Source organism: Pongo abelii, chromosome 15 (genome assembly GCF_028885655.2).
Source record: "Pongo abelii isolate AG06213 chromosome 15, NHGRI_mPonAbe1-v2.0_pri, whole genome shotgun sequence".
NCBI lineage: Eukaryota > Metazoa > Chordata > Mammalia > Primates > Hominidae > Pongo > Pongo abelii.
In genome coordinates, this window is record NC_072000.2 from 59,666,357 (window position 1) to 59,691,598 (window position 25,242).

A 25,242-nucleotide genomic window follows, 5' to 3' on the forward strand; every position below is an offset into this window, starting at 1 on the left:
TTCCAAACTTTATTCTGTTTCCCTCTTAAAACTGAATGCTGTTAATAGCACCCAAGTCACCTCTCGAATGCTTTGCTTCTTAGAAATTTCTTCCACCAGGGACCCTAAATCATCTCCCTTAAGTCTCCCTCACATCTCTAGGACAGGTGCATAATGCCACCAGTCTCTTCGCTAAAACATAGCAAGAGTTGCCTTTACTCCAGTTCCCAACATGTTCCTCATCTCCATCTGAGATGACCTCATCCTGGATTTCATTGCCTGTATCATTATCAGCATTTTGGTCAAAGCTATTCAGCAAGTCTCTAGGAAGTTCCAAACTTTCCCACATCTTCCTGTCTTCTTCTGAGCCCTCCAAACTGTTCCAACTCCTCTGCCTGTTACCTGGTTCCAAAGTCATGTCCACATTTTCAGGTATCTTTACAGCAGTTCCTCACTCCTGGTACCAATTTACTGTATTAGTCTGTTTTCACATTGCTGATAAAGACATACCTGAGACTGGTAATTTATAAAGAAAAAGAGGTTTAATGGACTCACAGTTTCATGTGGCTGGCCTCACAATCATGGTAGAAGGTGAAAGGCATGTCTTACATGGCAGCAGGGAAGAGGGAATGAGAACCAAATGAAAGGGATTTCCCCTTTTAAAACCCTCAGATCTTGTGAGACTTACGACCAGGAGAACAGTATGGGGGAAACTGCCCTCATGATTCAATTATCTCCCACCGAGCCTCTCCCACAGCACATGGGAATTACGGGAGCTACAATTCAAGATGAGATTTGGGTGGGTACACAGCCTAACCATATCATATATTCACACTAATCAATTCACTTATTTAAAATGTCATCTGTTGTTATCTGATCCTTTGACAGAGCCAATTGCTTAAAATAAGTAAAATGATTTATATTACTTTTTTTTTTTTTTTGAGATGGAGTCTTGCTCTGTCGCCCAGGCTGGAGTGCAGTGGCACGATCTCGGCTCACTGCAACCTCCGCTTCCTGGGTTGAAGTGATTCTGCAGAGTAGCTGGGATTACAGGCATGCACCACCATGCCCGGCTAATTTTTGTATTTTTAGTAGAGATGGGGTTTCACCGTCTTAGCCAGGATGGTCTCAAATCTTCTGACCTCGTGATCCACCTGCCTCGGCCTCCCAAAGTGCTGGGATTACAGGCATGAGCCACCGTGCCCGGCCAGATTTATATTACTTTTAAAGTCTTTTGGCCCTAGGCTAAACTGTACCGTGCTTTGCTCTGACTAGAAGTGCTAAAGTCAAAGTCAGGTGATTTCTGGATAGCATGTATGAACGGTTTTTGTGACTGAAGATCACATCATTCAAAGAACCTTAGGACTGTTGTTGTGGGGGTGTTGTGTGCATTGTGTTTGTAATAGTACTCTTCTAAAAGAAATGATTTGAATGGCATAATCACTGCTATGGCTGATGTTTTAAAAAAAATTGTAAAATAAAAACCCCATGCAGCTAACATCTATATTCTTATGGGTCATATTCACTATAATATCATATGTACTATGTCATACTGGGAAAGGTGACAAGTTTTGAAGGGTTACCTATGTAAAATAAAGTGACATGGTGTCTGCTATTCAATATTAGATGGTGCATTTAACTGTCTTTATTCTAAAAACACACACATGCACACCTCTTCCCTCATAACTTCTCGCCTACTTTCAAACCTTCAGTGGTTTAATTTTTTCTTATACTAGTCTAGACCATTACCTTTCACCTGATTACCTGCAGTAGTCTCCAGATTGATGTTTCTGCTTTTCCTCTTAGTCCTCTAATTTTGTTTTTTTCCCACGTAACTGTAAAGTGACCTTTAAGAGATAAATTAGGTTATATTACTGCTTTGAAAACCCTTTGGTGTTTTTCTCTTTTGTAGTTAAAACATAAATCCAGATTCCTTAACAGGTCTATGTCCTGCCTCTCTCTGCAGCCTCATCTAATGACATTTTTTCTCATTCCCTCACTAAATTTCACCCATACGGAGTCTTCTCTGGTTCTTCTGTCATACCAGACTTTTTTCTTCTGTCTGTCCTGTCTCCCCTTTCCTCCCAAACCCTCCCTTCCAATTTCTTTCTATGCCCACTTTCTCCTTCAAGTCTCCACTTAAATGTCATTTTCTCATATAAGGCTAACCTGAATTCACAGTCTAAATTGTTTGCCCTGCTATTCTTTCTTACAACTGTCTGGATGTTTTTGCCATAGCATTTATCATAGCATTATAAGTCTGTCATACTTCTATTGACAGTGCATTTTACAAATCTGTGGCAATTTTACAATGTAGTATGCTTGTTAGACAGTTTCCATGTGATGCCAGCAATGGCCCAGAGTAAAAAGGTAATCAGTAAATAATGATAAATGTGACTTTAAATACAAAGACAGATGCTTTGTTGCAAGGAACTTTCTTGATTATTTTTATTTTTATTTTTATTTTTTTGAGACGGAGTCTGGCCCTGTCACCCAGGCTGGAGTGCAGTGGCGCAGTCTCTGCTCACCGCAGCCTTTACCTCTCGGGCTCAAGCGATCCTCTCATCTCACCCTCCTGAGGAGTTGGGACCACAGGCAATGCCTGGCTAGTTTTTGTATTTTTTTTGTAGAGATGGGGTTTCACTGTGTTGCCCATGCTGGTTTCAAGCTCCTGAGCTCAATCAGTCGTCCTGCCTTGGCCTCCCAAAGTGCTAGGATTACAGGTGTGAGCCACGGCGCCTAGCCTTGATATTGATTAAAGAATTTGTCCTTCGGTTTATTTTATTGTAATTGAGTGAGTAAATACTTAAAAAAGTTGTTAGTTATATGTGGGGATTGGGAAAAGCTCCTAGCAGGGAAGAACCTTGCTGAAGTTACCGTGTTACTATATTGCTGTTTAGAGTTAATGCTTTTTAAGATTAAAGGTAATTGCTTTAAGTGTCTCTCTTCTAATGAGAGATGTTGCTGGTAGCTTATGGGGGCAAGAGTAATCATTTTATTGTCTGAGACAGCTGTCAACTCTAGAGTCTGGGTGGTAAATCAGACTACCATTTATCTATTTTAGGCAGGCCTTGGAAGAAGTTGGAAACTATTAAAGATAGCATGGAGCAAGTGTTTTAAAACTGTTCACATTTTTCCCCTTTTCCTTGGAGCCATTTGGTTTTAGATTAAAATCTTATTGTTCTTGGTTTCTCATGGGGCGGTTCTGTTCTCTACTAAAGGAACTCTGCCTTTGTAGGTCTCTTGTATCTGAGTAAGACTAGGTAAGTTGAATTTCTCCTTTTTCCTGCCTTAGAGCTGAGTTGGTCAGAGCTTTTCACAGATTGTTCGAAGTCCCAGAGGTAATTGAATCCTTGTGCTGAATAAAGACCACTTTAGAGCAAAGGGGGAGATAAATACAAGGCACTGGCATAGGATAGGATTTTTTGAGCAGTGTATGTAGTGGCTAAAGAAGAGTCCATGGTGACTGCTTGTTTTCTTTCTTGAGTAACTGGATAGATTGTAGTGACAGTGGTTTTTGTGAACACTTTGTAGAGAGTAGAGGATTGAGAATTTTCAGAAAGCTGTTTTAGGCATCCCTTGTGCCATTTAAGTGGATATCGTTATTTTACAATTAACATATTTCTCTGGAGTAGAAGAAAGGCTACAATGGGAGTGATTGAGGAAGATAATCCACTATCAGCAGTACATATGGTAGATGTATATTAGATCAGGGAGGATGTGAGAGGTGATAGAAGGCTCAAGAATGAACCCCAGGAAACACCAACAATTAAAGGGCAAGGAAAATCACCATGAAAGATGCTGAAGAGGAGCGAAGTGGTAGGAGGAACACCAGGAGGTAGTGGAATCACAGAAACTTTGAGTTTGGGAAGTAGGGAGGTTGGGGGAATGATCAACAGTAACATGCTTTAGAGATGTCAAGATTAAGATTGTAAAACTGGGTTTGATATCCTTAGTAAAAGTAGTTTCACTGCAGTACAAGACTATAAATAAGTACCAAATGGATGGGAAAAGTGACAGCGAGTGTCCGCTACAAGTAAGCTTAGGTGGGAAGGGGAAAACAGCAAAAGCTAGAAGGGTTGGAGCAGGGATATTATGTTGTGTGAGTGTACACGTGCCCTTGTATTCGAGTTATGAGGCACTTGAGAGTTTGGTTAAGATCCTGAGCTCTGGAGTCAGACTTCCCAAATTCAAATCTGGACTCTGCCACTTGCAGCTTTGTGGCCTTAGATAAGTTACTTAGCTTCAGTGACTCAGTTTTCCCATGTCTAAAATGGGAATGATCAAGTTTTGAGAATTAAATGCTAGTGCATGTTAGGTGCTTACAGTCCCTAGCATATAATAACTGCTGAAAAATGTAAACTATTAATGTAATTATTAGTAAGAAAATGTTTAATTATTAATTTTTTATCATTGACCTTTAAATATACTTGCTTCAGTTATATTTTAAACTTTAAATTATTAACAATTTGGGCCCCATGCTGTGTAGCAGGAGGAACTGCTGTTATACCACTTAAATTTTTTTCCTAGCTTCTGTCTTCCACCACTCTCAACTTTCATTAATAAGTTTTTCTGTTTGTCAGATACTTGTAATATTTAACATCTCTTCTGTGATTATAATTTTCATGTTTTAGTTTTAATTTTATAGTTTAATGGTGGGTCCAGATCTCAATGTTAGTACTTTTGTCATAGCTTCTTTATGCATCTCTTGGTTAGCTGAAGTTGTTTTTCCTGGGATTTCTTCAAAAAATTTTCCAAATTTTGGCAAGTTAACATGCTTTTGTTGTATTTATACTCAAATAATACTTTGGTGGGGTATAACATAACAGAGTTTCATTTTTTTTCCTTGAAACGTTTTATGCATTTGTTGTTTCACTGTTCTCTTTATTCATATTGCTGGTAGAGGACTGACGCCAACCTGCATTTTGCACCCTTTTCATGTATTTTTGTTAAACTGCACTCTCACAATAAAACATTCTTTGAATAATCAATCACGTTTATTATTTACTGGATTTTTTTCAGTGTCTGACCTACTCTACACACATCAAGGAATTCAGTTTCTTTGGCATTCAGTAATTGTACTATAACATGGCTTGACATTGACTGCTCCGTTAAACTTCCCTTGGATACAGTATGCCTTTTCAATCATTAGATTCAAGTTAGCTTTTATTACTGGGAAGTTGTATATAATGTTCTTGAAATAAGTAAAATAATGGAGATCAGTTAAATACATGTGGGCTCTCCTCTGCCTACCTTTGTTGTCTTTTCATATCTTTAACAACAACAAAAAAATCGTAACACATAACCAAAGAAAACTTTATTTCTACTTTTTATTTATTTCTCTCCACCATGGACTCTATGGCTCTTAAACTGTGTTTACAGCGGCATGTGCTTTTCTGTTTGCTGCTTCTAACTATAGTATATTTCTGGGATGGTGTTGCCTTTGCTTCCACTTTAGTTTTGCCAGCTCACGTTTCATCTCATTTTGTGTTATCTTTTCTCTGAGCTCTTTTATTTTCCAGAGATGATTACTATATTAGATTTTTAACCACAATTTTTTCCTGCTGTGTGATAACCTTTTTCTGGTGATTTTTCTTCACTTGTTATTTGTGTTTTTCTTATTTTCATTTTTTTGGTATCTTGTATAGATCCTGTTTTGTTTTATTTTATTTCATTTTATTTACTACTACTGTTCTTCCAATGAGGGATGTTTTTCTTGGATCATCTTTGTGTTAGAGCTTGGTGGTGTTGAAGGGTCAGGGATGGCTGGTGTTTTCCTTGGGGACTGTGTATGTAATGATTTTTTTAGCCTTTGCTGCTTTTCAGATAAGAGACTTAGGGCCTCCCTATAGAGAATCTTTTGACTGCCTCACTGGCTAGTTGCTCCCTTTGAGTGAGGTTTTTCCTCTTGAGATGTGGGATTTTATCTGCGACTTTTTTTTTTCCTTCTTGAGACCTTCTTCCAAGAAAGTTCCTGCTTTCAATCTTTGCACTTGTTTGTTGTTTCCCATGTCAAATTGGGGATGGCTGGTTTTACCTTTCAGGATGTGCCTGTTAGTTTCAGAGAACTACACATTTATGGCACCTCTGTAGCCGTGGGTGTATTCTGACGGGTTCGTGGAGCATCTGAATTTGATCTTTACTATATTTGGTGGTCTTTCCTCATATGCTTTGAGATTACAGGTTACTGTTTCATGTATAGCAGCTTACATTTTGGTTTCATATTCTCTCTTTTGATCTAGCAGGAGAAGGAGGAAATTACTGTCTTGACTCTGAGTTTAAAACTGGAATTCCCGTAATTCTTTGTAAAAATCTGTTTCTTGGTTGATATGTATCTAGTTGGAAATTTCAGGATATACAACATTAAAGAGATTTTTCTGAATATTTCACTGATCAGTATTTGGCAGTTATTTTACTTTTTATGTAATACAGAACTCTGCATTGACCCAAGAACACTTGATGTTAGATACTTCATTTTCATAATTTTTTTTTAATCTTAGCACCTTTTATTTTTTATTTTATTTATTTATTTTTCTTTTACTTTAACTTCTGGGAAACATGTGCAGAACGTGCAGGTTTGTTACATAGGTATACACATGCCATGGTGGTTTGCTGCACCCATCAACCTGTCATCTACATTAGGTATTTCTCCTAATGCTATCCCTCCCCTATTCCCCTACTCCCTGACAGGCATGTTGCCCTTCCTGTGTCCATGTGTTCTCAATGTTCACCTCTTACTTATGAGTGAGAATATGCAGTGTTTGGTTTTCTGTTCTGGTGTTTGTTTACTGAGAATGATGGTTTCCAGCTTCATCCATGTTCCTGCAAAGGACATGAACTCATCCTTTTTTATGGCTGCATAGTATTCCATGGTGTATATGTGCCACATTTCATTTTCATAATTTTTATTAGCCCATGGTAACTATTACTAATTCTGCATTGCCTTCTCAATTGCAGTCAAGTAAGGGAGAATTGACTACGCTCATACATCAGCTTCAAGAAAAGGACAAGTTACTCGCTGCTGTGAAGGAAGATGCTGCTGCTACAAAGGATCGGTGTAAGCACTTAACCCAGGTGAAGACATTCATATGTACCAGGGATATACGTCCCAAATCAGAAACAACAAAAGATTTCAGAAATTGTCCATAATCAGTAGTTTAATTATTTGTAATTTATATCCAACAAAAGTAACTTTCCTTTAGAGTTTTGGGAGGGTAAATAGAGCTGTCTCTCTCTTTTGTGATATTATAGCCTATAGTTGAATTATTTAAAATAAGAGTACTTACAGATATCCTAACTTCAGAATAACAAAAGCATTCTGTACAGAAGCATGGGAATTTGTTTTAATTGGATCTGAACTAGATCTGTTCTCTATAGAAACACAGAATTTGGTGTGATCTTGTTTAAGTCTGATTAATGGAATAAATGTGAAACTCTTAACATAGGTAATTTATTTATGGAGCTTCTTGTGATAAGTATAATTTTTTGTCAAGTTCTTCAAATCTCAGAAATTTTACTTTGAGAGGTTAATAGTAAAAAGTACCAGAAAAGCCAATCTTTAAAATATCATGAAACTGAGAGAACAGAATTGAAACTATGGAAAATGTGGTTTCATTATTCCTGAAGTGCTTGTTTCTCTTTCTGGGGATTAAATGCAGTAGAGTACATGATGTTTATTTATGAGTCATTCACCTAGCCACTTGATGACATTGTAAAAATGAATAGCCTTGTTTGAATATAAATCCTTTATGTGAATTTGAAGTAAATAAAAAAAGTCAATGGAAAAAGTTGGCAAGATTAATTGAAGTTATTAATAAAATTAGAAACTTTAACATAGTTTTATGTGACTATATATGACTATGTAGTCACATAATTAAAAAATTAATTTTAATTTAAAAAAATTAAAAATTAGGATAACTAATTTGATAATTCATTGAGCTGCATACTTATGATGTGTATACTTCTAAGTATGTTATACAGGAGTATAACAGTTTGTAAAGATGAATGAACAAACTCAGGCAACCATAAATTATGTAATATCTCAAATTTTGTCATACAATTGCTTTAGAGCAGGAACATGATTAGTCCTAATGATACCTGCAGCTAACTTTAAAATTGCTTCGCTTTCATGTACTTCGATAATTAATATTTGTTTTAAGAGTTCATAGTACCAGCAAAGCAAAATGAAATCCCTCATTTAAGATTTGACTTAGTGGCCGGGCGCAGTGGCTCACGCCTGTAATCCCAGCACTTTGGAAGGCTGAGGCGGGTGAATCATGAGGTCAGGAGATTGAGACCATCCTGGCTAACACGGTGAAACCCCGTCTCTACTAAAAATACAAAAAAAATTAGCCGGGCATGGTGGCGGGCGTCTGTAGTCTTAACTACTCGGGAGGCTGAGGCAGGATAATGGTGTGAACCTGGGAGGCAGAGCTTGTAGTGAGCTGAGATGACGCCACTGTTCTCCAGCCTGGGCGATGGAGCGAGACTCCGTCTCAAAAAAAAAAAATTTGACTTAGGAAGATGATAAAACTTTGCTTTCTGAATTTACTTTCCCTTGTTTCAAACTTTGACTCTGCTATAGACATCTTATCCCTATTTTTTCCCTTAGGAGAGAGACTTTTATTTCCTTCTAGGCCTTTTTTCCCTGAAAGAGAACGTGTACCTGGGAATGATAGAGAATGAACTGTTTTGCTTTAAAATGTTCTTTCGTGTAATCAAGTTAGAATGTAGGATTTATTCTAGGTTCATAGTCTTTAACTCATAATAAACTAGAAAATGCATTTGAATTAAGAGTAAACAACAGTGGCAAAGTGTTTATGAAGGGAATTGGTGTGAAGAGCAGATGAGATGCAGAAGACTGTTTTTAAAATCTTTTGACCTTGCTTTTTTTAAGCAAGTACTTAATGTTTTATCATTCATGATTATTTTACTGATGATGTTAAATAATATCATTGTTTGTCATTGTTGCAGGCTTATGATACTTATTAAATAACAGGTTTTTAAATTTCTGGGATATTCTTTTAGGAAATGATGACAGAGAAAGAAAGAAGCAATGTGGTTATAGCAAGGATGAAAGATCGGATTGGAACATTAGAAAAGGAACATAATGTATTTCAAAACAAAATACATGTCAGTTATCAAGAGACTCAACAGATGCAGATGAAGGTATATTTTCATTCTTTGAAAACAAGATGAAATGGTTGCATTCACTTTATTAGCAAACTTTTAAGTGGCTAGAATGTACAAGGCCCTTTGTTGGGCCATCAACATACAGTGGCTAGTGAAGTTCACTCTGTGTCCTAAGTAAAACAACTTTTCTAGGTGGGAATGAGGTAGGGAGGCTGGATGCAGATAAATATGATGATAGAGATAAGTATTGGCGACTTTAGAGCAATGGTGATGGGAGGTAGAGAAGAAAAGGATTTGATAGGGAAGACTTTTTAGAAGTGATATCCAGACTGTGTTAAATCTTTTAAAACAATTAGGCATTATCAAGTAAGAGAGTAAAGAAATGGGCACTGAGGATAAGAGTTACTTGGTGTGATTTCTTAGTCCATCTCTGGAGGTGATAGTTCAGTGGGTATATTTTGGGACCCAGGATTCAGCTTTTTAATGAGTACACTCCAGGTGTACTCAGTACAGATTGTCTAGAGTAACTGCTCTATGAGAAATACAGTAAGAGTTGCGGTATTTGGGAATGAGGGCTGGAATGAAGAAGGGATATTGGAAGTAGATAGAGGCCCCATCTTAAAGGGCCTTGTATACCTGAAGACTGGGGAGCCAGTGAAGGAGTTTAAGCAACGCAGCAGTTGCTGGAATTATACTACTATTTTAAATTTTTACCTTGGTAGCTGTGGGGAGAGTGGAGCAAGGGATAGTTGGAACACTTTGCTAGAATTCAAGTCAAAGAACAAGGGCCTGAAATTAGATGTTGACAATGAGAGAATGAGTTTGAGTATACAAAGAGTTAGATAGGGCTTAGTGTTAGTGTGGAGGGGAGAAGTGATAGTGAAGAATGACTTCCAAGGTTTTGGCCTGAGTGATTTTGTCTGTTGTTGCTTCCTACCCTTTCACTTGTCTTCTGTCAGAAGGCTCAGTTTTTACAGTCTGTCTTTTGTATATATTTTCCATTTTCATGATCCTAGTTAGGACTAGACCAGTGAATTTTTTTTTCTTATTTTTAAAAAGATTGAAATATCTTTATTACTGCTAAAGAGGTTATTGAAGAATATGGCTTGGGTCTGCTTGCTTAGTGGTCATGTAATACCTTCCTTAATTTAACTTTCTTGACCAGTGACTTTTTGAAATTGTTACTTCCATCTGCTGGCTGATCCTTCAATTCAGAAGGTCTGTCATTACCTCAGATTTAATATATGTCTAAAACTCACCTATTGATCAGGTTGATAAATGTATATGTATGTGTATAAATACATATTTTTTCAGGCCAGTCATGAGCAATGATGTTTTTAATATTTTGAGGCATTATTATCTTTATGCTTGAATCCTGTGACTTCTCTTTGCCTCGCTTAGGCTACAATTTGCTCTGAAATCTTAAAGACATTTTATTTCTATGGCCAGGTGCCATGGCTCATGTCTGTAATCCTAGCCGAGGTGGGAGGATCACTTGAACCCAGGAATTTGAGAACAGCCTGGGCAATATAGTGGGACCCCATTCTATAAAAAAATTAAAAAGTTTGCCAGGCATGGTGGCATGCCCATGGTCCCAGTTACTCAGGAGGCTGAGGTGGGAGGCTTGAGCCTGGAAGGTTGAGGTTGCAGTGAACCGTGATCACACTATTGCACTCCAGCCGGTGACAGGGTGAGACCCTGTCTCAAAAAACAAAAAACTCCAAACCTCTTTGTTTCTAGTTACTCTTGCATTCAATTCTTAGACATGTCTTTAGTTTATTATTACATACGAGGATAATTATGGCTGATATTAATAAGTTTGTCATTTTCATTCCATCTCGTATTTGGTACCAGATTTTTTTTTTTGTAAAATATTGCTTTGATAATGTCACTAGTCTGCTAAAAATTTTAAAATATTCTTTGCTGCTTTCAGAGTCCCAATATTTTCCTCTGAAATGCCACTAATAGCAAAAAAGAAGTGAATGATGCTGTTTTCATGTTCTTACCCTATCCACTGCTTTTAGCATTTGTTTAACTCATTCCTTCATCTTCTCATCCCCCAGCAATTTGAGTTATTGAGGAACTGATTTTCCTAGCCTCAAGTGATCTTTTCTTCTTAATTCCTAATTCCTGTTAATTTGAAAATTAGTCAGATACTTGTAGCAGCATCTTTTGTTGAAGATGAAAGGTATTTAAGTGATTCATCCTGTTTTACTTGATTACTTACAGAGGTCAGGATATAGATTCCATATGATAACTTCTGTGAAAGATAGAAACGTATACCTTAATTTCTCTTAATAAGCAACAGTTTCTTTTGAAAGAATTATTAATAAGATTATTTCATATAAAAACATGTTCTTATGAGAATATAAGAGTCAGTGTGCTTTATCTTTAGATTCTTTAATCCAAAATTTAAAAATTAGAAGAAGAAAGTTAGAGTGGTGGTCGCCAGGGGCTGCAGGGAGAGGAATGGGAGTTATTTGTTAAAAAGGTGTGGAAGGTGTTTTACACAATGAAGAGAGTTATGGAGATGAATGGTGGTCATGATGACACAGCATTATGGATATATTTAATACCAGTGAACTGTATACTTAAAAATGGTTAGAATGGTATGTTTTATGTTATATGTATTTTATAATGTAAAAACTTGGAAAAAAAATTAAGAGGTCAGAATATTTTAGCAAGCAGGTTTTTGTGTTATCTGCATGATTATGGCTCATTTTGTAACTTAATATAAAGTGTATCAAACATATTTTCAGTTTTTAAACTTTGGCTTACTAAAGACTTTAAGAATATTACTAACATATAATTGACATAAGATTAGGACAAGCTTAATTCTATATGAATCTGTTTGGTAGGAAAGAAGTCCTAAATCATATTTAGTTCTGAAACATCATCTCTAAGCATGTTTATCTTGTATTTCAAATATGATAGCAGCTAGCATCTACTTGTATTCTTGAATGTGGTGACAGTTTGTATTTGATTTGCATTCATCACTAACAAAATGTAATTCTTTTAAATTTGTTTATATTTATTTGAGAAGAATGATTCAAACTTCATTCTATTGATGCTTTTTACATTCTTACTTTAATAAAGTTTATTTTAAAAGTTAGCTTTGACAGTCTTTGTTTTCTAAGTTTTATATGTGTAAAATAATTTTAGTTTCAGCAAGTTCGTGAGCAGATGGAGGCAGAGATAGCTCACTTGAAGCAGGAAAATGGTATACTGAGAGATGCTGTCAGCAACACTACAAATCAACTGGAAAGCAAGTATGTTTCCAAATACCTTATTTTTAATTGAATGGCAGAGTATTTTCTTGAATCATCAAAATATTAATAGTGTTTGATAGTAATTGGTTAGACTTTTGTTTTTTTACATTTGTTTCTAAAATGAGTTACTTTTAAAAACAATTCTCTTTTGCTTTGTGAAGAACTTCTTCAGTTATACATATGTAAACTATATATGTTATATTAACGTCATACTATTGTATACTTATACAAATACATTAATATATATCATATATTACATATTTATATAAACATGTATGTGTATATTATATATAAACTATGTAATAAATACTAGTACCACCAATGGAATGGTCTACAAGCTTATGAGTTTATAAGTTTTAAACCATCTGTCCCCTTTCACAGTAGCTCCCAAACTTCAGCATTCTGAAGAGTACCTGGCATTCTAATTAAAAAGTGTATTACCAAGTCCTCCCCTTAAAAGATTATGATTCACTGACTCTGAGGAAGAGCCCAGGAATCTACATATTAAGACACTTTCGGGCCGGGTGTGGTGGTTCACGCCTGTAATCCTGGCACTTTGGGAGGCCGAGGCAGGCGGATCACCTGAGGTTAGGAGTTCGAGACCAGCCTGGCCAATGTGGTGAAGCCCCCGTCTCTACTAAAAATACAAAAATTAGCTGGGCCTGGTGGCACGCACCTGTAATCTTAGCTACTCAGGAGACTTAGGAGAATCGCTTGAACCTGGGAGGCGAAGGTTGCAGTGAGCCCAGATTGCGCCACTGTACTCCAGCCTGGGCGACAGAGCCACACTCAGTCTCAAAAAAAGAGACACTTTCCTTGTGATTGTGATTGGCTCTGAGGACATACTTTGAGAAATAGTACCTTAAAGAGACTAGTAATACAGGAACACAGTACCCTGACTGATGTTTAATACGTTTTCAGAAGACCAGTTTGAAGGTGACACTATTTATGGTCATCCATTTTTCTTGATATTTTACAGTGATTTTAGAATTTGGATAACTCATTAGAATTATATAGGAATTACACAACTAAACTTTATTGTTAGTAGTCACTTGTGTTCTGTTTCAGTTGGGCTGTAAATGGAACTACTAGCTCAGCTCAGCAAAACTAACAAAGTATGTTTTGTTTATTTCTTATATATATTTGTAATAATGGAAGGCTCCTAATCCAGTTACTGTTTTCAGGCAGTCTGCAGAACTAAATAAACTACGCCAGGATTATGCTAGGTTGGTGAATGAGCTGACTGAGAAAACAGGAAAGCTACAGCAAGAGGAAGTCCAAAAGAAGAATGCTGAGCAAGCAGCTACTCAGTTGAAGGTGATATATTCTCACCTTTATTTGTCATTTCATGAATAATATAGGCGTATTAGTTCGTTTTCATACTGGTATGAAGAACTGCCTGAGACTGGGTAAATTTTTAAGGAAAGAGGTTTAATTGACTCACGGTTCGACATGGCTGGGGAGGCCTTAGGAAATTTACAACCATGGCAGAAGGTGAAGAAGAAGCAAAGCATCTTCTTCACGAAGCAGCAGGAGGGAGAAATGCCGAGCGAAGGGGGAAGACTCCCTTATAAAACCATCAGATCTTGTGAGAACTCACTATCACAAGAACAGCATGGGGGAAACCATGCCTATGATTCAGTTACGTCCACGTGGTCTCTCCCTTTACACATGGAGATTATGAGGATTACAATTCAAGATGAGATTTGGGTGGGGAAACAATGCCTAACCATATCAGTAGGTATTTAATTTGATGACTTAAATGTGTATATAGGTTTGAAAAATATAGTTTTAAGCTTAATGGGACCTATAGTCTAAATGCTATGCCCTGATGAAAGAAAAAGAAGCATGTGCCCTTTTGAAAGAATTGAATGAATATAGGCTTGAATTTGAAGTTAAAGACTGTTTGAAGATATGGTAAATGATGTTAGTTGATTGACAGATATAAATTGTAGAATTTTACCTTATATATGGGGGTTAGGGTCTACATGTGTAGGGCAGAAATCATGTAGTTAAAAATTACCCTTAATACCACTTTATCACCCATAGCTTGGATTTTTCAGTAGGTCCAGTAGAACCTAGTTTTCTTCAGCACTGGAATAGGTAGTTTTTCCTTTGCTTCAGCATAAGACTAAGTAGTGTTCCAGTGGCTTGCACTCGACCCATGATGTACAAAAAATCACATACTGTATCTTTAGACGCCAGAGTGTCACTTGGTCCAGTCAGATGCTTATACTATGAAGAGATGCATGGCTTTGCTCAGGCTGACTGAGGGAGGAGCAGATTCATTTATCGCATTTTATATGCATTCTGAAGCATATGTACATTGAATAGAATGATGAGTATAATTCTCTATTCCTGCTTTTATTGAAGAGGAGATTTGTTGAAAGTATAGTTCAATTTGTGTAAGTTAAATGCTACCTCATTATAATAGATTCCTACCTAGGTCATTGATACAGTTGTACTTTGATACCAGTTCCAGAGTAGAAGTTAAAAAGGCTTCAAGAGTAATTGAATATGGAAAATAGTGTGAGTAACCTTTGTTTTTCTTAAGTCTTGTTGGGAGATTGATATAAGTATCCTTTCTTTTATTTAGTATTGATCTTGCTGGTGGGTTTACTGCTGGCATAGATATGGAAGTCTGTTCTCTGTGGAATATGGATAAATAAATGACATTAAAGATTATAGTCATGATTGGAGTGTTCTGTTATTAAAATACCTCAAAATAAGAATTTTTAGCTACTTAGATTTAGCAGTAAAGACACCATCCTGTCCTTCGGAAGCTTATCAGCTGAAGGAAGGTTAGTGGGAAACAGGTTATTGCTAATTGGATCAGATGTGTATAGTAGTAGCTGTCTTGATAGAAACTCAGCACAAATATTGAGTCTGAAATAATCTCCAGACTGTAAACCCTGTAATGTTGGAGGATAGGATGGCTATGGCTGATAAATAAATGGCTTTTAGACTGTGTGTATCTGCCTATCTTATTGAAATGTAGGAGACTAGTTGTAATAAGCAGTTTTATGATACAACAGTAAAGGTAGAGGATGCTTTTTTCCCCTCTTTTTCAAAGTAGAAATTCTGTGTTTGTGCTAATTTATCCTTTCTCCCTTTTAAAATATCAAGGTTCAACTACAAGAAGCTGAGAGAAGGTGGGAAGAAGTTCAGAGCTACATCAGGAAGAGAACAGCGGAACATGAGGCAGCACAGCAAGGTAAGGGAAAAAGGTATTCATGTAAACTTTGTATATAATTTTGGGTAAAATTGCCTCTCTTCCATCTGTGAAGAAAGTATAATTTGGCATTTTGGTTATAGCTCAATAAAAATAGCTTTTATACTTTCAGAATATCTTTCTTTGACATTTGTTAGGGTTTTAAAATAAGTTACCTACTAGCTTTGCCTGAAGCATTAAAGTTGCAGGCAAAATTATAGTACATGACAGGGTAATGGGATCCTGGCTGTGTGTTTCTTTTCTGTAGTTATTCTCTTTGGTTCTTTGGTTAATTCCTTTTTTTCCCCAAGAAAATACTTACTTCTTATTTTGAAGAGAAAAACAGAGCATTACCATCCCAAGTAGTTTACTTAAAACTGCCCATTTAATACATGCCAACTTTTACTCATTTACTCTTAATTTGATGGATCCATCTGGGAGATAATGGAGTACATGTTATGTGTATTGTTTATTTCTCTACTACTCCCTTTCTCCCATGAAACGCAAGTATAGCCTGCTACAGGAGCATGCAAGAATGGAAGCAGGAGAGATTCAAAGAAGGTTTTCTAGAGGAGAGAATGCCTACACTAAAGATGAGTATGAGTAACTAGGCAAAGAAAGAGACCTCTGTAAAATGTAATGTTTTATTACAGATTTACAGAGTAAATTTGTGGCCAAAGAAAATGAAGTACAGAGTCTGCATAGTAAGCTTACGGATACCTTGGTATCAAAACAACAGTTGGAGCAAAGACTAATGCAGTTAATGGAATCAGAGCAGAAAAGGGTGAACAAAGAAGAGTCTCTACAAATGCAGGTTCAGGTATTTTTTCTTCTTCTTCTTTTTTTTTTTTTTTTTAAATACAGGTGGTCAGTTATTAGATCTGTGTGTCTAGAAGAGAGACTAAGGTCTACCTTATCCTAAATCTGATATGATGATGAATAAGTATAACTTTGTCTTTGAGCACTTGACACAATATGGTGTGTTTGAAGATGTGCTCACGCACAGTCTTAGGCTTTTTGTGTTAGATTAGGAATAGCACAAACATATCTTTAACTTCTGTCTTATAAGCTAACTCAGAATATCTAATCATTGTTTAAAATAATGCCTTTTGGAATCTAAGAATGCCTTAAAAAAAAAAGAAAGAAAAAGATAAACAGGTGTACCTGTAATACATTGTGTTCATATACATGGGGTTATTTATTAGCATGCTTTTTCTCTTTTTGGTTGCTATTTATGAAAGGATATTTTGGAGCAGAATGAGGCTTTGAAAGCTCAAATTCAGCAGTTCCATTCCCAGATAGCAGCCCAGGTAATGATGCTTTCTTATTGCTTATGATTAATAACTTTCAGCCATTTAAACACTCATCTGAATGTCTGTTGAGTGCCAATTACTGGATTAATAGCTGGGAGACTAGTCAATGAATCAACAAATGATAATCCTGAGTGCTAAACTCTTGCTAATTATGTACGGTGCTGAGGGAAAACACTAAGAAAAAAATCCATACCAACTAATTGGATGAGGGGAAGGTTAGAGAGCTTTTATTATACAAAAATGTCCCCAATCCTGTCACAAAACAAGGAGAGAGAATTGGCCAAATCCTATCTAGAATAGTGGCTTATGTATTACAGATGTTCATTAAATATCAGCTAGCTCTGGAAATCCTAATATATCAGCAGGGGGAGCAATATGGTAACCATAGATCACAGATTATATTTGCAAAATGATCAATTGAAAATTTGTACCTCAGTTTAGTGACTCAACCTTCCAAAGTTTTCAAGTGATAGTGTAAGACCTGTTATTCTTTAACGTGACATACACATCTTTATAAATAATATAAAGAAAATCAAATAAAAACAAGTTAAGTATTGTGAATTTTGAGCTTCAGTTTTTCAACTTGAAAATTCTGAGAGTTATTTGTAGCAAAAAGTATTGGCTTAGAAGTCTGACATTTCTGTATAAAAAGTGGTTTTAACATTAAAATTTTGTTTTTAAGGTTCAGAGAAGTTCAGACTCCCAAAGCTTTGACCATATAAATATATTTTTCCCAATTGCTTTATCTGTAGAAATTATAGTCTAGAGTAATTGAGGAAGAATTAATGCAGGAAAGGGTGCTGGTGTGGATGTGTATGTATATGTGAATTACCAACTCAAATTGAATAGTGATCTTTAGTTATCAGCTGAGAAGTAGCTCTAAAAAATTTATCAGGAGTTAAATACATAGAGGATGCTGTAAGAATCTTTTAAATAGTAAACATGAACATGGGTATTACTAAACTATATTAGTCATGGAATGGATAATTTTATTATTAAAAGTTGTTACTAAGGAGAAGAAACACAGGATGACAAATGGCCTTTCTGGCTGTTTTTCCTACTCATTTGTTGCTTGTCAATTATTTAGTTTCCAGGCCTGTCAACTTGTTTTATTCTAAATGTCTTGTGATATGTAATTCCTGACTACTGGCTGTTGGTGATCAAACTTGCTTTCAGAATGATAGTTACTTTTTATTGAACACTCACCATGGGCCAGATACTTTCATAACAATTTATATACATTAACTTCTCTTAAAATTTAAAGCTGTGTTATGATTATTGTATATCTTTAAAGCTTTCTCTTAAATACTTTTATGTTGACACTATTTTTCTTTCTTAGACCTCCGCTTCAGTTCTAGCAGAAGAATTACATAAAGTGTAAGCCTACCTTTTCACACTCTTATAATTGTGTAGTCACCACTAACTGATACTTGTTAGATGCAACACTTATGATTAGCTTTATACCTCTGACCTGTTCAGAAAATACTCTGAACTAGATTTGGAGCAACTTTTGCTTTTTTTTTTTTCCCTTTTTCCCATTAGTGAGTTGGGTCCCTAAACATTATATATTCTGCTTTTATTTATGTTTTTATTATAACAAGAGTTGGGGAGAGTTTCATTTGGGTGTTAGCAATTATGTGGAAGAGGTAATTGTTTAGAAAGTAGTGGAAGTAAATTAGTTTTTGTGTCTTATACCCCAAACAAAGTTATATGCTTTTTTTGTGCTGTATAATTTTGCATAGACGCTGATCACTTGAGTTCGGAAGATCTGAAATCTGGTTTTGACATTGCTAGCTTTAACAGATTAACCTCTTTTATCTCGAGTTTTAAAATAGGGTTATATATTTTAAGGAGTTATAGTAATGTGTATGACAGTTGTTAGTAAACTGAAAGGGGCTATAGAAATGGAAGGTATATGAGAACTACTGAAGTAAGGATGATGCTTTTTAAGGCTTTAAATCCTTTTGATTTGTGACTTCTTAATGTTTATTGAATGTACAAATGTCTTTCCTTCTAAAGGATTGCAGAAAAGGATAAGCAGATAAAACAGACTGAAGATTCTTTAGCAAATGAACGTGATCATTTAACAAGTAAAGAAGAGGAACTTAAGGTATAGTAATTCGTATAAATGGCTGCAATATTTTACAGAACTGAAATTTAAATTACTTTGAGCCACATAATCGGTAAGTGTATATGAAGAAAATAGTCTAGAATTCATTTGAAATAACTCTTTCTAAACTACAAAATCCTCTAGCTCTCTAGGAGGAAAAATTCAAAGGGCTTCTCTCATGTGATATAATTTACAATAATTTGATAGGAATATGCTAAATAACAGGAATTGGTGGTTTCTCTTTACTATTTAGGAAATTTTGTAAGTTGAGACATTTGCTTAACTCTTTTGTAGAAAAGATGCTTTACAAACTTTAAAATCAATTGTATTAAGTATTTTAAATGCTATTTTTCCTTGTTCTAGGATATACAGAATATGAATTTCTTATTAAAAGCTGAAGTGCAGAAATTACAGGCCCTGGCAAATGAGCAGGTAGATCTTTATTGCTTTTGAGCATTGACCTCAGAATTTCAATTTGCGTATTCTTATTGTCATTGATATTGTGAGCCCCAATTTGATTGTGTAAGTAAAAAATATAATGGTTTCTTATCTTTGGCTGCATGATTTGATGTTACTATTTTTATGTTGAAATAAATGTTTGATCCAATGAATTAATCACTTCAAGATATCACAGGAGGCAGTTAAAATGATCTTACTATGCTGGTTTGTTTGAGTCTTTTATTTGAGCCATTCAAAAAGGATATACCTTTTTGTTAGTGTATATGAAGAATGGAAAATAGAATAAAAGAAGTAAAAAATATCGAACAGCAAAACATGTTGCAGAAGTATATGGTATTGCTGTAACTTCAAATATATGGAAATACAGCTTTTTAATATGTAAAAATTAGTGAAAAAAATAGTTTTGAGCACTTCCTGTGAAGTGATATCATTTTCTTCTCATTCCACACACAGGCTGCTGCTGCACATGAATTGGAGAAGATGCAACAAAGGTGACTAAAGTATTGTACATCTAGTCATTCATACATTTATGTTTAAGTATAATTGTTGCAGAAAATATTGCTGCTTATAACTGATAGTTGTGCCCATAATTCCTGTAGATTTTCTGAATGTATGAAGTATTTTAATTTTTTTTTTCACCCTCATAGTGTTTATATTAAAGATGATAAAATAAGATTGCTGGAAGAGCAACTACAACATGAAATTTCAAACAAAATGGAAGAATTTAAGGTGTGTGATTAAGCTTGTACACTCAGGTTTCTTAGAACAACCTTGTATACTTTTCAGTTGAGTGATTCCAGAAATACTACATTTTATATGAAGTCACTCTGAAACAATGTTTCTGTAGTTTATTAGGGGATTTATGCAAACCATGAATTTTATCATAGACTTTCCTCCTAGATTATCTGTTCTTTTAGTAGAGCTTAGAGGTTTATTTTTGGCCCCCAATCTTTTCTCAGCTGATAGATTCTATTTGGGACTGTCTTATTTGTCTCCACTGTTGCTGTAGTTCTAGTTTCTGGTCATGGCCAACCAAGTGCTAGGGTGCATCTCTGTGTCCAGTGAAATTTGAATTATGTCAGTATATAATTCACCTGTCACTTTGAGGACTGAAAGCTGAGATAAGGGTTTGATTGTTCAAAAACCCATTCAAATGATTGCTTTATTACCTTTTTTCTTAATAAAACAGTAAATTGAGATTCTTTCTTCCAGATTCTAAATGACCAAAACAAAGCATTAAAATCAGAAGTTCAGAAACTACAGACTCTTGTTTCTGAACAGGTAAGGCTTTTCCTAAATTACAAAGTAGAAATACTTGATACATAACAAGATCTGGTTCTTCTTATTTAGGTACCAAATTACTAACTGAGAAATTTTGCTTAAGCTTAGATATGTCTGTTATTGCCTTTCTATTCATCCTGTATCTAAATTCAGGAAATTTTTTTCTCCCTGAGATGAAGCTAATGCCAGTCTGCTCAAAAGCACATTCCAGAAAAACAAAAATGTGTAATAGGATGCATAAAAATAATTTCAGCCATTTTGATACATTTGACTTTCAGAATAAATGTCCTGCCTTAGACTTGGAGCCTCAGCTTTTTCTTTTAGGGAGCATGGTGTCTTGAAAGGTTGAAACTTATTACTAGCACTTAAAAGCAGTGTGATGTTGATCAAATAGCTTAACCTTTGTGACACCTCTCATTCCAAGCCTTTCACGTGGAGATTATATTTACACCATAAAGTTGTTAGATTTGAAAGGAGAAGCTTATGTATGGTGCCTAGCCCAGTGCTTTGTTTATGGCAGGTATCTAAACCTTAATTCTTTTCCCTTAGAGTATTTATTTTATCCATCTCATCTTCATCCCCTGCCACCGTCACTATTCATTTCATATTTATAGCAAGGTATCAAAACTATAGCAGCTTTGAATAAGCATGGTTCCATAAATTAGAGCCCAATGGTATCTGTTCTCTGCCTATTCCTAAGTGCTGCCTTCATACTCTTCTTCTACGCAGCTCTTAGAATTACAATTTATTAATAACACAAACTCTTGATGACACATTAGAATAGAAGGTTTGCGTTTGTTCCTAATATTAAGTTTTTGGATTGTACTTTTATTGGAAGCTGAAATGTAAAGCCATTGCAAATGATAGCACTTCTTTAGCGAATGCATGCGTTCTTTCATTTATTTTAAAATTCACATTTATGCAGATATTGAGCTGGTGTAAGTAGCTGTGCCTCTGGAAGTATTCTGTTAACTTGTCAAGAAATAATCAATTTATTCTACCTCCCCATATGATATTAAGTGCATTATTACATAGTCTTACTACTTACTTTGTATTTGCTTTACCCTTGTAAACTAAAGGTAATAGAAGAGACAATGCTGAAGGGATGATATTTAGTTTAAATGGCATTTAAGGCTTATTCTTTTTTTTTTTTTTTTCCTTCTTGAGACAGTCTTCCTCTGTTGCCCAGGCTGGAGTTCAGTAGCACTATCTTGGCTCACTGTATCCTCCGCCTCCCAGATTAAAGCCATTCTCATGCCTCAGTCTCCTGAGTAGCTGGGACTACAGGCATATGCCACCATGCTCCGCTAATTTTTGTATTTTTAGCAGAGACGGGGTTTTGCAGTATTAGCCAGGCGGGTCTTGAATTCCTGGCCTTAAGTGATCTGCCTGCCTCGGCCTCCCAAAGTGCTGGGATTACAGATGTGAGCCACTGTGCCCAGCTAAGGCTTATTCTTGTCTTACTTCCTTTTCTAGTATAGCTTACAAAAAAGATATGATATCAATTATAAGATTTCTCTCTCCCCACCCTCCCTTACGATCTCTGAAATAAGAATGTATCTTGTAGTCTCTGGTTACAGTTTAGTTGTTTAGTTGGCAACATTTTTAATTTTTACTGTTAAATAGCAGTGGTGAGATATAACATTGGTGACTTGGATTAGATAAAATGTAATAGATTTTTGTGTGTGTGTTCTTACTTGGAAATGCAGAGTATAGTTTCTGTGTGTTAGTTACCAGGGATTTTTGAAATGCTGATACCAGTGTATGAAGTTTTAACCTTTCTAAAATTAACTTCATGGAGGTAAAACAAATGCTTAGAAACTTCTGAAACTGTCCTAGAATTCTTGTATTCTAGTAGTATCCAGGTGCTGGCGACTCTTATTTAAACAGAAAACTTTTGTTCTTTGCTAAAAATGGTATTTTCCATCATTAGATAAAAGTAAAACCACCAGCCTTAAATTTTTCTTTTCCTTTAAAATCATATAATACGTTGAGAAATGCCAGTGTAATACCTTATGTAAAATTCCCAATCATATTTATGAAAGTTAATATTATTGCTATCTTATTAAGTCAGCCTTTTATTATAATGTTTCTACGTACTTTTAGATGTTCTGTTAAAGTGACAACTTTTAATATGAGATGTGCTTTTGTTATGAAGAATAATTCACAGGATAAAATTTTATAGCCACATTTTTTGATTTATTTAAAAGAATTATTTGATAAGGGGGAAACTCATCTTGTGATACTAATTTAAGATCTTTGGGTAATTCTTAGAATTGTTCTTCTGACTCTGAGAGCTTTTTATTAATAGTCTAGAAAGCATATGACTGAGGTTTTGGTTATAGTTGTGACTTCTTTCATCTTGGCAGACAAAGAATCATTTTTGTGGCTTTTCCTCTAGTCGTTTTTATTGTTGTTCCTAGTGAAAGAAGAGAAAAGATTGGTATAATCTTAATTTCTGTCATTTCCACTTTTCTTTAACCCCTTTCTATCCCACAGTCAGAATTCCAAGTGACAGTTGAGAGATTGAACAGTTTAGTTATGTAAAAATTTCAGTCCTTTTACCCCATGGATTTTTATTCTGGAGGAAAAGATTGAGCGTATGAAAGCAGAAACCAATAATGGTGCCAAGTTGTTGTTTCTTCAGGTGTAGGAAGCAGAAAGACAACAGGTACCAAGTGAGTTAACCTGTTGATACCCTAAAGGAGGGAAGGCTGCATTTGGATTTAGGCTTGCAGATGGTCAGATAATGCAAATAAGTCATTTACTAATACTTCATTTACTCAGAATAAGACTTTTTTTTTTTTTTTTTTTGCTGTGGGAGAGCGCATTCTGACTTTTAGTGAAGGAGCAGCATGACTTATTTATTCTTATTCCAGTAGATTTTTAAGATTCAGTGATCAAGATTATTAAGTAAAAACTATAAGAAGTTTCTTCTTTTTGCCCTACTGCCTTGTTAAATTGTATTGCAGAAGAATATATTGTATATGGTGTAGTTTTGGAAATCATCTAGGGGAGGAAACAGTAGGATTGGATTAAACCAATAAAGTATGAAGTAAAGTAAAAATGTTGGAGGAGATGCAAACTAAGCTGGGTCAGTATTATGCATTAGAGTATTTGATGAGCTGAAGACCAAGAATACTTTCTAAACTGGAACTTCATTTAAAAAAATTCATCAAATACTTACTTACTAGTTGAGTATATGCTAGGTACTTACCTACATGCTGAGGTTATAGAGATGAATGAGACTTGATTCTTGCCCTCCTAATATGGAGATAGATGTGTTAAACAGAAAGTTATGGTGAATGAAGTTTCTGAACTCTGTGTATAGGTTTAGAGGAAGAGATAATGCATTCTGTTAATATTTGAAGGAGGTGGGGAGGTGACACAGGGAACAACTAAACCTGATTTTGAAAAATGAGCTTGAATTTGCCAAAGAGCTAAGAGACAGTCCAGGCTGAGGGAATACAATGTTCAAAGACATGACAGTGTGGCAAGATTGGCATATTCAGAGTATTGGTATATTGCAGAAGTATAAAATACAGGAAGGATGTAAGGAGTAGAGAAAGATTTGCTAAGACCTAATTATGAAGGGCTTTGTATGCTGTGTGAGGACCATGAACCTGATGCAGCATGTGGGTAAGCCACTGAAGAGTGTTGCAAGGGTAAATGAGCATTTAGCCTAAGATTTTAGAAAGAATATTCTGGTAGGCAGGAGTAACTAAAGGTACAATACAGTAAATGGTTAAGGTGCAGGTAACTTAGACTTAATAGTGTTATATCTTTTTGTGAGATGGCATTCATTGAAAATAAAGATGGACGAAAACCATCTTCATGAATGATTTAAAGGCTTAATGCATGATTTGTTTTTCATAGTATAAACCTGATTTAATGTACTTTTGACAACTCCTATTTCCCTTCTCATATTTGGATTATTTTTTCCCATTGGGAATTTTTTTCCTGTGCCTCCTACAAAACAATTCTTACGAACTAGAAGCAGAGAGAAGAATTAGGGTATTATGATACTTGAGATGAGTAAGCTGAGAGCCTAATCTTAGGCATTAAAGAGAAGGGTTTAATTTCATAAATATGTACAGAGTGGAATTTTAGGACTTGCATAGGGCAATGGAAAAATTAATATCATTTGTGAAAAATGATTGTAATAAGATTGGGAAAAACAAAAAAATGATTGGGAAAAAAAGTAAGAAACTAGCAAGATTGGCAAAGGGGTGCACAGAAGAGAATGTTCTAGGAGAAAGACCCTAAATCTCTTTGGTCAGGCTGCTTGGCTGTCTGAAGATAAGGGAATACTGAGGGAGAAATCCCACTTTGGACATAAGATAAATTTTAACACTGGGGACTTGTGTGTGTACCAGGGGTTGCCGGGAGAAGTTTCAAAGGGGACTCATCTTACATGTCATGTTCTAATGCTTTATAAAGAGAATGTATTCCTGTTGCTTTTGCAGTTTACGATCAGTTTTAAAACAT

The 25,242-nt window shown here is 35.4% G+C and overlaps 1 protein-coding gene across 37 annotated transcripts in view; it reads left to right on the top strand.

Moving 5' to 3' along the window:
- Nucleotides 1–25,242, top strand: part of KTN1 (kinectin 1) — a 140,343-nt gene that overhangs the window by 40,641 nt on the left and 74,460 nt on the right. For all 37 annotated transcript variants that reach the window (XR_008513076.2, XM_054530136.2, XM_054530142.2 and 34 more), the window contains 13 exons: nucleotides 6,937–7,053; nucleotides 9,007–9,147; nucleotides 12,274–12,380; nucleotides 13,565–13,697; nucleotides 15,507–15,594; nucleotides 16,245–16,411; nucleotides 16,833–16,901; nucleotides 18,244–18,281; nucleotides 18,924–19,014; nucleotides 19,378–19,446; nucleotides 19,927–19,964; nucleotides 20,121–20,202; nucleotides 20,686–20,754. Coding sequence is in view for 36 of the 37 variants with exons in the window: in XM_054530136.2 (XP_054386111.2) it covers nucleotides 6,937–7,053; nucleotides 9,007–9,147; nucleotides 12,274–12,380; nucleotides 13,565–13,697; nucleotides 15,507–15,594; nucleotides 16,245–16,411; nucleotides 16,833–16,901; nucleotides 18,244–18,281; nucleotides 18,924–19,014; nucleotides 19,378–19,446; nucleotides 19,927–19,964; nucleotides 20,121–20,202; nucleotides 20,686–20,754 (1,209 nt within the window). In the remaining variant the exon portion in view is untranslated. The remainder of the gene's footprint in view (nucleotides 1–6,936; nucleotides 7,054–9,006; nucleotides 9,148–12,273; nucleotides 12,381–13,564; nucleotides 13,698–15,506; nucleotides 15,595–16,244; nucleotides 16,412–16,832; nucleotides 16,902–18,243; nucleotides 18,282–18,923; nucleotides 19,015–19,377; nucleotides 19,447–19,926; nucleotides 19,965–20,120; nucleotides 20,203–20,685; nucleotides 20,755–25,242) is intronic.